At 53.4% G+C, this 13,526-nt stretch overlaps 1 protein-coding gene across 1 annotated transcript in view; it reads left to right on the forward strand.

Moving 5' to 3' along the window:
- The window catches only part of akap6 (A kinase (PRKA) anchor protein 6), a gene marked incomplete at both ends in the record, with an annotated part of 122,696 nt that overhangs the window by 104,577 nt on the left and 4,593 nt on the right, over positions 1–13,526 (forward strand). The window contains 5 exons of the mRNA XM_084438892.1: positions 5,845–6,099; positions 8,290–8,972; positions 9,063–9,999; positions 10,108–11,127; positions 11,347–12,174. Coding sequence (XP_084295018.1) covers positions 5,845–6,099; positions 8,290–8,972; positions 9,063–9,999; positions 10,108–11,127; positions 11,347–12,174 — 3,723 coding nt within the window. The remainder of the gene's footprint in view (positions 1–5,844; positions 6,100–8,289; positions 8,973–9,062; positions 10,000–10,107; positions 11,128–11,346; positions 12,175–13,526) is intronic.

Here is a 13,526-nt window from a genome sequence, read left to right on the forward strand (position 1 = left end):
GGCCTCACCTGGGGGGGGGGGGGGGGGGGGGTCAGACCCCAATCTCCCTCATCTCTCCTCCCATTGGTTCACCTCTGTCTACCCTCGACCCGGTGGCTCGTCCTGGCCAATCACGCGGAATTGTGGCGGGCGCGCGGCAAATAAGATGTGACAGCCTAGATATACAGTACTATCAACGGCTCCTCCATGATTACGATGAAAGAACCACCTTTTAGTCAGGTGCTAACCACATTAAAGGACCGGATGGCCAGAGTGTGCGTGTGCTTGTGTGTGTGTGTGTGTGTGTGTGTGTGTGTGTGTGTGTGTGTGTGTGTGTGTGTGCCTGCATGCGCGCGCATGTGTATGTGCGTGTGTGTTTGTGTGTTCATTCGCTTGTGCGAGTGTGTTTGTGTTTTCAGACATGTGTGTGTGTGTGTGTATTATATCTGAGCCAGGTGCAGAAGTTTAGCTCCTCATCAGTGTTTTAATGGGGATCAGACAGTTGACGTTCAGAGGACACACACTCTCATCACCAAACCCCTATTGGCTGGCTCCCATCCCTCACACACACACGCGCGCGCGCCTTGCTTGTTTGCTTTAGCGCTCCAGCGCCAGTGGTGGGAGGCTCATAAGACGACACCGTCCTCTGTCAGACACCTGTAAGGGAGGATGACGGCGTTCGTTCCACTTAGCGCCCGCAACGGTTATATGTGTGACCGTAATCCTTTTATGGGCACGGAGGACAGGCGGCGTGCGCCGTGGATGTAGAGGGAGGGGCTAGGGAAAGGTCTGAGGGACCGAGGGAGGCCACCGCCACTGTAAAACGAAATGTGACTCACGCCGTCTCGTTCATTCAATCGCATGTGGCGCGACTGTATGTACTAGCCTTTAGCCGCGGCTAGCTAGCGGTGTTTGTATCCGAGTGCTATAAGCTGCGGTGGAGGGATGGGGTTAGGGTTATGCTCCGTGTGTATCCAGCAGTGATGCTACTCTTGAGTCTGTAGACACAATGGTGTGTATCAGTGAAGAGCTGTGTTCTATAGCGGGGGAGAGAGAGAGAGGGATGGAGGTGGGGGGTGAGGAGAGAGAAAGGGGGAGATAGAGAGAAAGAAAAAAGAGGGAGAGAGGGAGAAGAAAGAGAGAGAGCAAAAGAGAGTGAGAGGAGGAACAGGGGACTGCGAGTGACAGAAGTGGAGAACGCTGCAGGCTGTGTCTGGGCCAGCTCAGGGGATGTGTGTGAAGGAACAAACTGTCAACAAGAATTCATTACGCTCATTCGCGATAACAAGTGCTTGTGGTTTTAATTGACTTAATCAAGAAAATAGAATTAATCAGGAGATTTCTAATTAATGGTAATTGATTGAATATCCACCGGGTCACTGTCGCCGCGATCTCCGCTACCTCCCTCTCTCCTCCTCTCTCTCCCCTTCTCTCCTCCCTCTTCCCATCCTCCCGTCCTCTCCGGAGGGCGTCCCGGCTCCCGGTCTCCATCTTGTCCGCCGGATATTAAAACCGGACAAGCCGGGGAGGAGAGAGGAGCGGGGGATCCGCTGATAACACCGCGCAGTGCTCTAGAACCTCTCCAGACGACGTTCTGGAACGCTCGCCTGCAAAAATGCACCGGCAGAGAATCGCCCGCCCCCTCGCCGTTGTTCGCGTTGAGCCATCAGATGTTTCATGTTTCTCCCGAAGTCACCTTGGTATTAGTGATGATGTCACGCGGAGGCCGGCGCTGTCCTCCCGGTGTCACGGCAGTTTGGTGTAATTCAATTGCAGATGAAGAGGGAGGAGGACTTAAGAGGATTTCTATTTAGGAGACTTAGGGGAAAATCCAGCACCACCACCCCCTCCCTCTCTCTCTTTCTCTCCCCCCATTCTTCTGAGGTAGACCTGCCTGTAAAGAGAGAGAGAGAGAGAGAGAGAGAGAGAGAGAGAGAGGAGCGAAAGAAAGAGCAGGGGGGGGGGGGGGGGCAGAGAGAGAGGAGAGAGAGAATGTGAGGAGAGAGATGGAAAGAGCGACTGAGGAGACAGAGAGAGGAAGAGAGAGATACTGGAGAGAGAGAGAGAGTAAGCGAGAGGAGAGGAAGACAGCGAGGTGCTTTGGAGTTTCTGTATTCCGCAGTGCCATTTGGCTTCTGTCGTGTCATTATTACATCTCTGGTGTGAATGGGCCCTGCAGATTAGATAGCCTAGATAGATACCACTGCTACACAAGATGGATCTGAAAGGGTGATAATGATGATGATGATGATGATGATGATGGCGAGATCGGAGCGGTATCAGAGCTCCTAGATTGTGCTGCAGCTTGGCTGTGTTGCATATTAGCACCTGATCCTACGTCCTGCCTTTATTAAAACCCCTCTCTGTTAGATGTAGAGTGACTGAGGGTTCTGCACGGGCTTGTAGGCTTACTGGGATGGATGGATGGATGGATGGATGGATGGATGGATGGATGGGTGGATGGGTGGATAGATGGTGGGTGGATGGATGGATGGATGGATGGATGGATGGATGGATGGATGGATGGATGGATGGATGGATGGATGGATGGATGGATGGATGGATGGATGGATGGATGGATGGATGGATGGATGGATGGATGGATGGATGGATGGATGGATGGATGGATGGATGGATGGATGGATGGATGGATGGATGGATGGATGGATGGATTTTTGTTTTTTCTGTTTGGGGTTATACCAGGGGTTAGGTTCGGGGAAGAATTTGGAGACAGGCCAAGATCTGGGAACAACAACCCTAGCTCTGCCCCCGAAACAGACTCATTGCACAGATTTCTCTCCCTCATCCTCCCTGCCCTCCTCCCCACACACTCCCCCCTCCCCCCCTGACCACTCCACTGCCTTCCATGTATTTGGAAAAGCTTTTTAGCAAATATTGGCAGACTATAGCCGGAGCCAGTGAGTCAATAAGACAGGGCCCCAGCAGGGGGAGAGCAGTGTATAACACCCAGCTATGGAGACACAATGAAGCTTTAGGCTCTCTCTCTCTCTCTCTCTCTCTCTCTCTCTCTCTCTCTCTCTCTCTCTCTCTCTCTGTGTCTGTGTCTGTGTCTGTGTGTGTCAGTCTCTATTTCTCTCTCTCTCTTTCTCTCTCTCTCTCTCTCTCTCTCTCTGTCTCTCTGTCTGTCTGTCTCTCTCTTTCTCTCTCTCTCTCTCTCTCTGTCTGTCTTTCTTTCTCTCTCTCTCTTCCTCTCTGTCTCTCTCTCTCTCTCTGTCTCTCTTTCTTTCTCTCTCTCTGTCTCTCTCTCTCGTCTGTCTGTCTGTCTGTCTGTCTGTCTGTCTCTGTCTCACTCTCTCTGTAGCTCTCTCTCTCTCTCTCTCTCTCTGTATCTTGCTCTGTCTCTGTCTTTCTCAGAGGCTAAAAATAACGCCTGACAACTTAATTGTCCCATTCAGCATTGTCCTGTTGTCCAGCACTGGTACTCATCTATAACATATTGTATGAATACTGTAGTATTCATTAAGAATTATGCCTCATTCACTCCACCAAGGACCAGGACCAGAGAGAAAATGCAGCCTTAAGAGCAGATACTGACATTGTACCTTCGAAAACACAGATACTGACATTGTACCTTCGAAAACACAGATACTGACATTGTACCATAGAAAACACAGATACTGACATTGTACCATAGAAAACACAGATACTGACATCCTACCATAGAAAACACACAGATACTGACATCATACCATAGAAAACACAGATACTGACATCCTACCATAGAAAACACAGCAGATACTGACATGCTACAATAGAAAACATGGCATTAAGAGCAGATACTGACATGCTACAATAGAAAACACAGCAGATACTGACATGCTACAGTAGAAAACACAGCAGAAACTGACATGCTACAGTAGAAAACACAGCAGATACTGACATGCTACAGTAGAAAACACAGCAGATACTGACATGCTACAGAAGTAAACAGCAGATACGGACATGCTACAGTAGAAAACACAGCAGATACTGACATGCTACAGAAGAAAACAGCAGATACGGACATGCTACAATAGAAACACAGCAGATACTGACATGCTACAATAGAAAACACACAGGATACTGACATGCTACAATAGAAGACAGCAGATACTGACATGCTACAATAGAAAACAGCAGATACTGACATGCTACAGTAGAAACACAGCAGATACTGACATGCTACAGTAGAAAACACAGCAGATACTGACATGCTACAGTAGAAAACACAGCAGATACTGACATGCTACAGAAGAAAACAGCAGATACTGACATGCTACAATAGAAAACACAGAAGATACTGACATGCTACAATAGAAGACAGCAGATACTGACATGCTACAATAGAAAACAGCAGATACTGACATGCTACAGTAGAAAACACAGCAGATACTGACATGCTACAATAGAAAACACAGCAGATACTGACATGCTACAATAGAAAACAGCAGATACTGACATGCTACAGTAGAAAACACAGCAGATACTGACATGCTACAGAAGAAAACAGCAGATACTGACATGCTACAATAGAAACACAGCAGATACTGACATGCTACAATAGAAAACACAGAAGATACTGACATGCTACAATAGAAAACAGCAGATACTGACATGCTACAATAGAAAACAGCAAATACTGACATGCTACAATAGAAACACAGCAGATACTGACATGCTACAATAGAAAACACAGCAGATACTGACATGCTACAGTAGAAAACACAGCAGATACTGACATGCTACAATAGAAAACACAGCAGATACTGACATGCTACAATAGAAACACAGCAGATACTGACATGCTACAATAGAAAAGACAGAAGATACTGACATGCTACAATAGAAAACAGCAGATACTGACATGCTACAATAGAAAACAGCAGATACTGACATGCTACAGTAGAAAACACAGCAGATACTGACATGCTACAATAGAAAACACAGCAGAAACTGACATGCTACAGTAGAAAACACAGCAGATACTGACATGCTACAGTAGAAAACACAGCAGATACTGATATGCTACAGTAGAAAACATGGCATTAAGAGCACATACTGACATGCTACAGTAAAATGTTCAACGTGCCACACTCTCCTGTCACAGATTCTGTTACAGAAGGGGACCAGTCAATAGATGCTGGGGCAAGACAGGGGCAGAAAAAATCCCATTTCAATGTAATAGTGTTTAATATGTATTGGAAATGTAAAGAAAATATACAGGGAGTGCTTGTGCGAGTGGAGGGGATTTGCATAACTTGTTCCGTGTCTGTCTCCTGACTAGCTGCTCCGTACTGTCATGTCTCTCCGCGTTGCAATGAGGGGCTGGGCTCTTCGGCTCGAGGATCATCTGCATTTTCAACCACACAAGAGCCTGCACCTGGATTGTCTTATTTAAGAGAGAGAGAGAGAGAAAGAGAGAGAGAGAGAGAGAGAAAGAGCGAGAGAGCGTGCGTGATGTATTAAAGAAGAGAGGTGGAGGCTGCGCTCTTTTAATGTTTAATATTTCTGCTGTTTACGGCAGGCCATAAAGAGGGTCGTGTCGGGGTGATTTACATGGCTCTGATGGGGGGGGGGGGGGGGGGGGCTATCGTGGGTGTGTGTGTGTGTGCGTGAGGGGGGGGTAGCACCTGGTCACAACCCCCACCCCGTTCCTCACCCCTCCCACCCCTACTCCAGAAGGCTGAAGCTGGAACTCGTCGATGGGTCGGAAAGGAAGGATTAAGGAGGGTCTGTTCTTGGTCATTCCTAACTCTCTCTCTCTCTCTCTCTCTCTCTCTCTCTCTCTCTCTCTCCCCCTAGTCTTTGTGTCTGGAGGTGCGAGGCAGGCGAAAGTGCGTGGCCTCCGTGCTGCGGCTGTGCCAGGGGCTGCTAGAACAGAGCGAGCGGCGCTGTGAGGCCCTCCGGACGGGCCCCATCGCGCAGCCACACCGGGGGCCCCTCGGGACGGGCCCCATCGCGCAGCCGCACCGGGGGCCCCTCGGGACGGGCCCGGAGGCCGAGCAGCATCAGGAGGCCCTCCAGCTGCTGGCCATCAACCTGGAGCGCCGCTGGGAGGCCATCGTCATGCAGGCGCTGCAGTGGCAGGCTCGCCTGAAGAGGGCGCTAGGCCCCGAACAGGTGAGCCAATACACCATATAGAGGTTCAGGCCATAGACACGCAGCCCATCAAACACAGAGCTGAAGAGACACAACATACTGCAGAAAGAGAACTGGATTAACAACAGGAAGGTTCAGTTTTCTGGATTATTAGACATGTCCTAGCCTGACACTCGGACTGAATTGCCATTTCGTTTCACTTTATTATTCAGTCTGAACAGGCTCTCGTTGCAGCCCTTTTCTGTGATGGCGTCGCTGAAGTGGGAGTCCTCAGCGATTAGTTCATCACCCTAACCAATCACAGTTCCGTCGTCACATTCAAAGGATGCTGTTTGGCCTCATTGGAATTCCGAACTGAGAAATCACTCTGGAAGAGAGCGACTCCAGACCCTGAATCGCATTTCGCAAATTAAAGTGGGCGTGCGATTCAGGGTCTGGAGCCAGGCTAGACTTTGTACACCTCAGACAAAACATTTTGTCTGGTACATTATAACCGGTAGTTGTTCATGAGGATAGGTTGAAACCCTTTATGAAGCATTTCTCCCCCTCTCTGCAGTACTACATGTTTAAGAGCTGCGTTAGCCCAGTGGAAGGGCTTCTGATAGTGTTAATGAACGGAATCTCTTTTCAAGCATCTCAGTTCCTCAGTTTGAGCCTGCGTTCCATGGAGAAGCCTATAGCAATACTTTGGCCACTCTTTTCCTAGCGAGTCCCATAAAACGGGGACTCTAGGTAAATAACAATGGAAACAGTTCTGCTCTGGTAGCAGCCCCATCCACCGCTGCCTCCCCAAGCCCTGGGGAATATTCTGGAAGCTCTTCAGCCTGCTGTCCTCTCCGTTATAAACGTCCTGGCACACACGAGGGGCGAAGACAAATAGCATAGGCCACCGGCGCGCTGACCTTCCTCCTGAAGTGTAATTTCACTTCCTGGATGTGTTTAGAATCGGCGAGAGAGAGAGAGAGAGAGAGAGAGAGAGAGAGAGAAAGAAACACAGGTCGGGCGCCGGACGACGGCAGGCGCTTTGTTTATAAATGAGCGGCTGTGGTGGGGTGATGAAACGCCTGCGCTCTCCGCCTGCTCCGCTCTGAGATGGCGGGCTGGCAGGGGCCGTCCTCCATGCGCCGCGGAAACCGGGAGCGGTTATTTGTTTTTGTTTTTCTCCGTTCGGCAGGTGTTCGGTGAGGAGAGCTCATCTGTTAGCGTTGCATCGACTGGAAGGTCGCGGGAGTAGGGGGACGATATTTAAAAGTGCAGCAGGCAATTATTTCCTGTGTCAGGAGGATGCGCGCATCTGTGTGTTGTGGAACCTCGAGTGGGCTGGTTGCTGGAGCACTTGATGGTGAAAAGGCGGGCGGATGCTTGGGTGTGTTTCTGCTGTGGGTGTTACTAATGATGTAGGGTCAAGGCCTTTCATTTATATGTCTGGTTAGGTAACGTGCCATGGCTCACATTTTACCCAGCGATAGCTGAGGCAGCTCTCAGACATTATTCTGATTGGATTAGACTGATTGATAGTTCTAGTGTTTGGTGAAGTTTTTAATGTTGTTTTTTTCTACCCTACATTAGCAGTGCTCAGCTCTGCCACATAGCCACTATCTTCTCTATCAGCACCAGGAGAATAAACACAAATCTAATAGGAATTCATTACCGACCTCGCGCTTCACACCGAGCACGTGTTAGATTTGCCACTTTATTAGACTAATGAGATAAAAATGGCTAATAGAAAAATTGCCCCTCTCTCGTATTAACGAGATGCAGAGCAATTTGTATAATTGTGTCCTTAGCGGAATATCTGTGTCTAAGCACATTTCCAGACAATGGTGGCTTTTAGCGGTGGGGGGGGGGGTGGGTTGATGATGCATTGCTCAGGGATTTTAGAAGTGATTGAGAGCCCTTGTCAAAATAGCGTTTTAAAGCCGCTACTTGTAGATTCAAGTTGCTTCCGGGAATTGTTCTCAAGCCAAAAAGGATCCCCTGGAAGGTCAGGAATGGCCTTGATATTGAAATGGATTTGATATAGAGAAACATTTGATTTTGGATATTAAACCAGTGAGATTTCCAAAATACTACAGAGAAGTATTGCCGATCTCTGTTGTGATACAAACAGGTACAGTATCAGTATGATCAGTGATCTAACTGCATATTTATCTCTCTCTCTCTTTCTCTCTCTCTCTCTCTCTCTCTCTCTCTCTCTCTCTCTCTGGGCAGGTCCCAGGGAACTTCCTGGACCCTGGTCTGATGGACTTGCACGGGGCTCCTCCTGAGGACTCCTGGGAGTGGGACGAGACGGACATGGCCATGGCTGACGCGCATGACCTTCACAGCCACACACACACTCCCGACTCTGACCCCGAGGTCGGTCCACCCTCCCCCTGGCGCCGCCCTCAGCTCCTCGCCGACCAATCGGGCGTTGCTGACCTGACCCCTCCGCCGTCTTCCCATGGTCCGGTCCACTCGGTGTACCAGGTGTACAGCCTCCACAACGTAGAGCTCTACCGCCAGCCACCCCTCCCCTCGCTCCAGAAGCCCGCCAGCCCCGCGGCGAACAGGAAACAGCCCCTCCTGAAGAGCCTGAGCAAAGACTCCTCCTTCTCCTCCGTCGAGTCTCTGCCTGACCTGCTGGGGGCGATCCTGAGTCGGCAGGGTCGCCACGGCGTCAGCGGTGACTCGCCGCGGCGCTCGGAGAGCGAGAGCGGGATCGTCAGCGAGGGCGACACGGAGAACACGGCCAACTCCGAGGCCTGCCCCCTGGAGCTGGCGGGGGAGGAGGGGGAGGGGGGGGAGGGGGGAGAGAGGCACCTCTCGCCCGCCGCCGCCGGGACCCGCTCCCCCCCGGAGGACCGGCTGCGCGACGACGACGACATCGACCGGATCCTGGAGCGAGCCAATCGGTGCGCCCTGTACGGAGACTGCGGCGCGGCCGCCCCGGGGAGGCCCAGGGCGGGACGGAGGAGGAGAGAGGAGGCCGCCGGGGAGAGCAGGAGGAGGAGAGACGAGAACGGAGAGGCGAGAGGGAAGAGGGGGGAGGACGGGCCGGCGAGGAGGAAGCACCGGAGGGACGCCGTTGAGATCCTCGTCAACGGCCGCGGCCTGACCCCCGACTCCGACTCCGAGGGGGGGTGCGGCCCCGGGGGGGGCTTCGTCGCCGGGGGAGACAAGCAGGCGGGGGGAGGAGGGTCGGCGGGCGGTGGTGGCGGCGGGGAGATGAGGCAGGGGGTCAGGGCGTCCCCCCCCCTCCTCCCTCTGCTGTCCCAGGGGTCCTCCCTGGAGTCGCTGCTCCTGAATGGCGAGCTGTTCCAGGGGGGGAAAGACCCTCTGCAGCGCAGCACCTCCCTGGAGAGCTGGCTGGCCCCTGCGAGGAGCGAGGAGGACACCGGCAGCCAGGGCAGCCTGGGGGAGCTGGGAGAGGCGACGGGGGGGGAGGCGGCCGGGGAGCTGAGCCGGCGCACCCTGGAGCTCCTGCGTCGCCTGGAGAACATCCAGAGCCCCCTGGCCCTGACGATGACGCGCAGCGTCTCCGACATCACCCTCCAGAGCAGCTCCCTGTGCCCGCCGGTCCCGGGGGGCGTGCGGCGGCGGCGGCGTGGCGGCCCCCCCTTCCTCTCCCCCGGCCAGGGGCCCCGCCCCGCCTCCTCGCTCTGCGAGAGCCCGGCCGCCTCCCTGACGGAGCTCAGCAGCGCCGAGGACTCGTCAGTGGCGTCCGAGGACCTCGCCGTCCTGAAGAACCGCCTCTTCGTGGACTCCAATGCCTCGTTCAGGAAGCGGTGCCAGCGCGGCGCTGGCGCGGGATTGGACGAGGCGGACGCCAGCGTCAGCATGGTGGTCAACGTGTCGTGCACGTCGGCATGCACCGACGACGAAGACGACAGCGACCTGCTCTCCAGCTCCACCCCCACGCTCACGGAGGAGGAGCTAGGGGTAAGGGAGGGGGAAGAGTCCAGCATGACCTCCGGGGAGGAGGAGGAAGAGGACGACGAGGAGGAGGAAGAGGAGGATATGGAGGGCTCGTTCGCCCTGGGGCTGGAGTACATGCGTAACGAGCTGCAGAGCTGGATCAAACCTCGCTCGTCCTCCTCCTCGTCTTCCTCACCGGCCGCCAGGGAGCGCGGCGAGGCGGACCTGGGCGACGAACTGCAGTGCGGGACGCCGTCCCGGGAGAGCGCCGACGCCTCCTCCGCCCCCTCCTCCTCGTCCTCCACCTCCAACGAGCGCTGCTTCCTCAGCCGCACGGCCCTGAAGCTCCTGGAGACGCACGCCAACGCCAACAACAGCGCGCGGGGCGGCGAGTGCACGCAGAGGAGGAGCCAGCGGGAGGAGGAGGCGGAGGCCAACCGGAGGAACGCCACGCGCAGCTACATCAGTCGGCTGGTGGACGACCTGGAGAACGGCAACGTGGACCAGTCGCAGCAGAAGAGGAAGGACGAGGAGGACGAGCTGCTGATGAAGGAGGAGGGCAGCCTCTACACCAAGACGGGAGAGGCCTGCACGGATGCCGTCGGCGGGGATGCCCGGGGCGTGGCGGCGGCGATCATGGCCACGGTGTCCGCCTCCCCTTCCTGCGAGCTCCTCCCCCTCCAATGCCAGCAGTCCTCGCTGGAGGCCCAGCTGAGGGGGGAGATCCCGTGCCACAGCTCCGCCCACCCTTCCCCCTCCCTCTCCCCCATGGAGGACTGCAGAGCCCATCGTGCGCTGCGCCGAGGCGGCGGCGGTCGGCAGGCCATCAACAGTCAGGAGACCTTCTCCTCCTTCCTGAGGGAGGAGAGCCGGAGGGAGCCCGCCCCCTACCCCGCTGCCACCCACGGCCGCCCACGGGGGCGCCTCTCCTGCTGCGGTCACGCCTCCTCCTCCTCTTGCCCCTCTCAGATAGACCCCTCTGGCGAGGAGCAGAGCAGGGAGAATGTCCACAGCTTTGTGATGGAGATCATCGACATGACCTCGGTGGCTCTGAGGAATAAGGAGAACCAATCAGAGCAGCAGGAGAAGGAGGAAGGGGGAGGGTCCAACACAGGCCACGCCCCAGCACAACTGGCCCAGATCAGAGAGAAGGTAAGAGTTTACCTCATAATCTCAATCTACTTTAAAAAAAAAAAAAAAAAAAAAAAGAATCTACCTCATCATCTACCTTTACCTACCTCATAATCTAATATAATGATCAATATGCTGCTCTATAGTTGATTTTACACAATCTATTTAAACATATTTAATCCATGATACATTCATCCATAATCCAATCTAATCTATTCATTTTATCTGTTCATATTCCAGGTGCTGGAGCACTCCCACAGGCCTATCCAGCTTCGTAAGGGAGACTTCTACTCATACCTGTCCCTCTCCTCCCACGACAGCGACTGTGGCGAGGTCAGCACCTTTCTGGAGAGCAAGAGCAGCACCCCGCTCCTCTCCAACACCCCGGACCTGCCCCCCGCCCTCTCCTCCTCCCCCGACCTCCCCCGCATCACCCCTGTCCTCTGCTCCACCCCGGAGCCGCAGGCCCCAGAGCCCCTGTTCGAGGCCTGTACGGAGGAGGTGTACCTGGGCCCCCCTCTCTGCTACAGCATGGTCCTCACCAAGAGGCCCCGCAGCCGCAGTCCCAAACTCAACGACGGCTTCTTCTCCTTTCACCTAGGGCCCAGTCCCATACCGACAGAGACACCCGATTCCTATCCCCCCGACTGGCCCTGCGTCCAGAGCGAGTCGGCGCAGCCGCCGTCCTGTGGTGAATACCAAACCCTCGCCGTCGCCGCCGCTCCAGGAAGCTCGGCCGGGAGGCTGGCGGCGCCTCGCCATAATGAGCCCGCCTCTTATCTTAATCCCTCGCCGTGTGAAACCCAGATAGACACTGTTGAATGTTTCGCAGATTCTAAAACGCTTGAATCCAATATTGCCCCTGTAATGACCAAGATAAGCGTCTCTTGCTCCGGTGCAAATCCTTTAAAGGAGCCAGGAGCCGGCAGTATTAATCCTAAAATTAACTCCCCGCCGATGAGAGGGGGCGATAGGGGCGAGAGAGGCTCCACTCCTCCGGGGATGAAACAGAGGAGCGTCAGGAAGGGCCACGGAGCTCCACAGGAGCCGAAGGCTGCTCAGACACAGGTGAGTTTCCAAACATTACACCATCCCCGTATCTCAGGCGCTACACATCTGCCGGCTTCTGCTTCAGACATTATACACTGCAAACGTGTCCCAGACACTGTCAAATCTGTACTGGTCCAGACATTATACCGGTCCGTTGGCTATCTCAAGACATTATAATGGACTCCCTCAGGTTGTTATGCCATACCTGCCTCACTCCAGACATTACACTGTACCAGCCTATCATTATCACAATGAGTGTGGTGTGTAATCGTCTGTGTTCGTTTCTATTACTAAATAACTAAATATTGGAGTGGTTTGTTTATTACTACTGCTGCTCTCCTCTCTACAGAGCTGATAGAATAAGAGGTCTGTTTTAGGTCTGCCGAACAGAACCATCATTTTATTACCGTTTGTAACCCTCCAAAAAAGCTATTATGCCACACCAAGAACCATGACTGAATTCCATGACTGAATTAGCAATGTCTTTGGGTTCTTTCAGCAATGTCTTCAGTTGTCTGTTTCATATTGAAAGTTCGCTAGATTCTCTCCTCCAGAACAGATCATGTGGGTGTCTGAATCATAGTTGATCACTCGTTGAGTGAATACCTTGGAATCTATTGTGAGACCATCAAATAAGACAAATATTACAGGGCTGTTCGTGGAGAAAGAGTAATACAAACAGATCACTTTCAATCTGGTGAAGAGACGTGAGGGAAAGAGTGATGGTTCTCTCCATGCTGTAGTTGTTGTTTTCATTTGCACTCTCCGCTAGTCACAGTTTATTTGTTCAGCTCCTCTACACACTTCTGAAGAGTGAAGAAACACCAGTGGATTAGAAAACCCTGCAGACAGTTCTACTAATGGCTTTTTCTGTCTGTCTTCTCCTTCTCAATCTCTCTCTCGTCCCTCCCTCCCTCCCTCTCTGCTCTATTTTCTCTTTCTTTGTCTTTTTCTCTCTCTTTCTCTCATCTCACTCCCCCTCCCCCTCCACCCCCCATCTCTCTCTCCCGTTTCCCCGCCCCCCCCACCCTCCTGTCAGTCTCCAAGGTCAGGTGGAGGTTGTGTGGAGGTCATCAGGGGACCTCAGGGTGGCGGCCATGTCTCTGGCAGATCATCTGCCTCAAAGGCAGGACCTGCCAGGCCCCAAGTCAGGGTAGGTATGATGAGACACACACACACATTCACACACACACACACACACACACACACACACACACACACACACACACACACACACACAGACACATGCTCGTGCGCACGCACACACACACACACACACACACACAAATGCACACATGCACACCAACGCACAAATGCACGCACATGTACACAAATACACACACGCAAAGGCACACCTGCATGAACCCCCC

Source organism: Borostomias antarcticus (assembly GCF_949987555.1).
Source record: "Borostomias antarcticus genome assembly, chromosome: 5".
NCBI lineage: Eukaryota > Metazoa > Chordata > Actinopteri > Stomiiformes > Stomiidae > Borostomias > Borostomias antarcticus.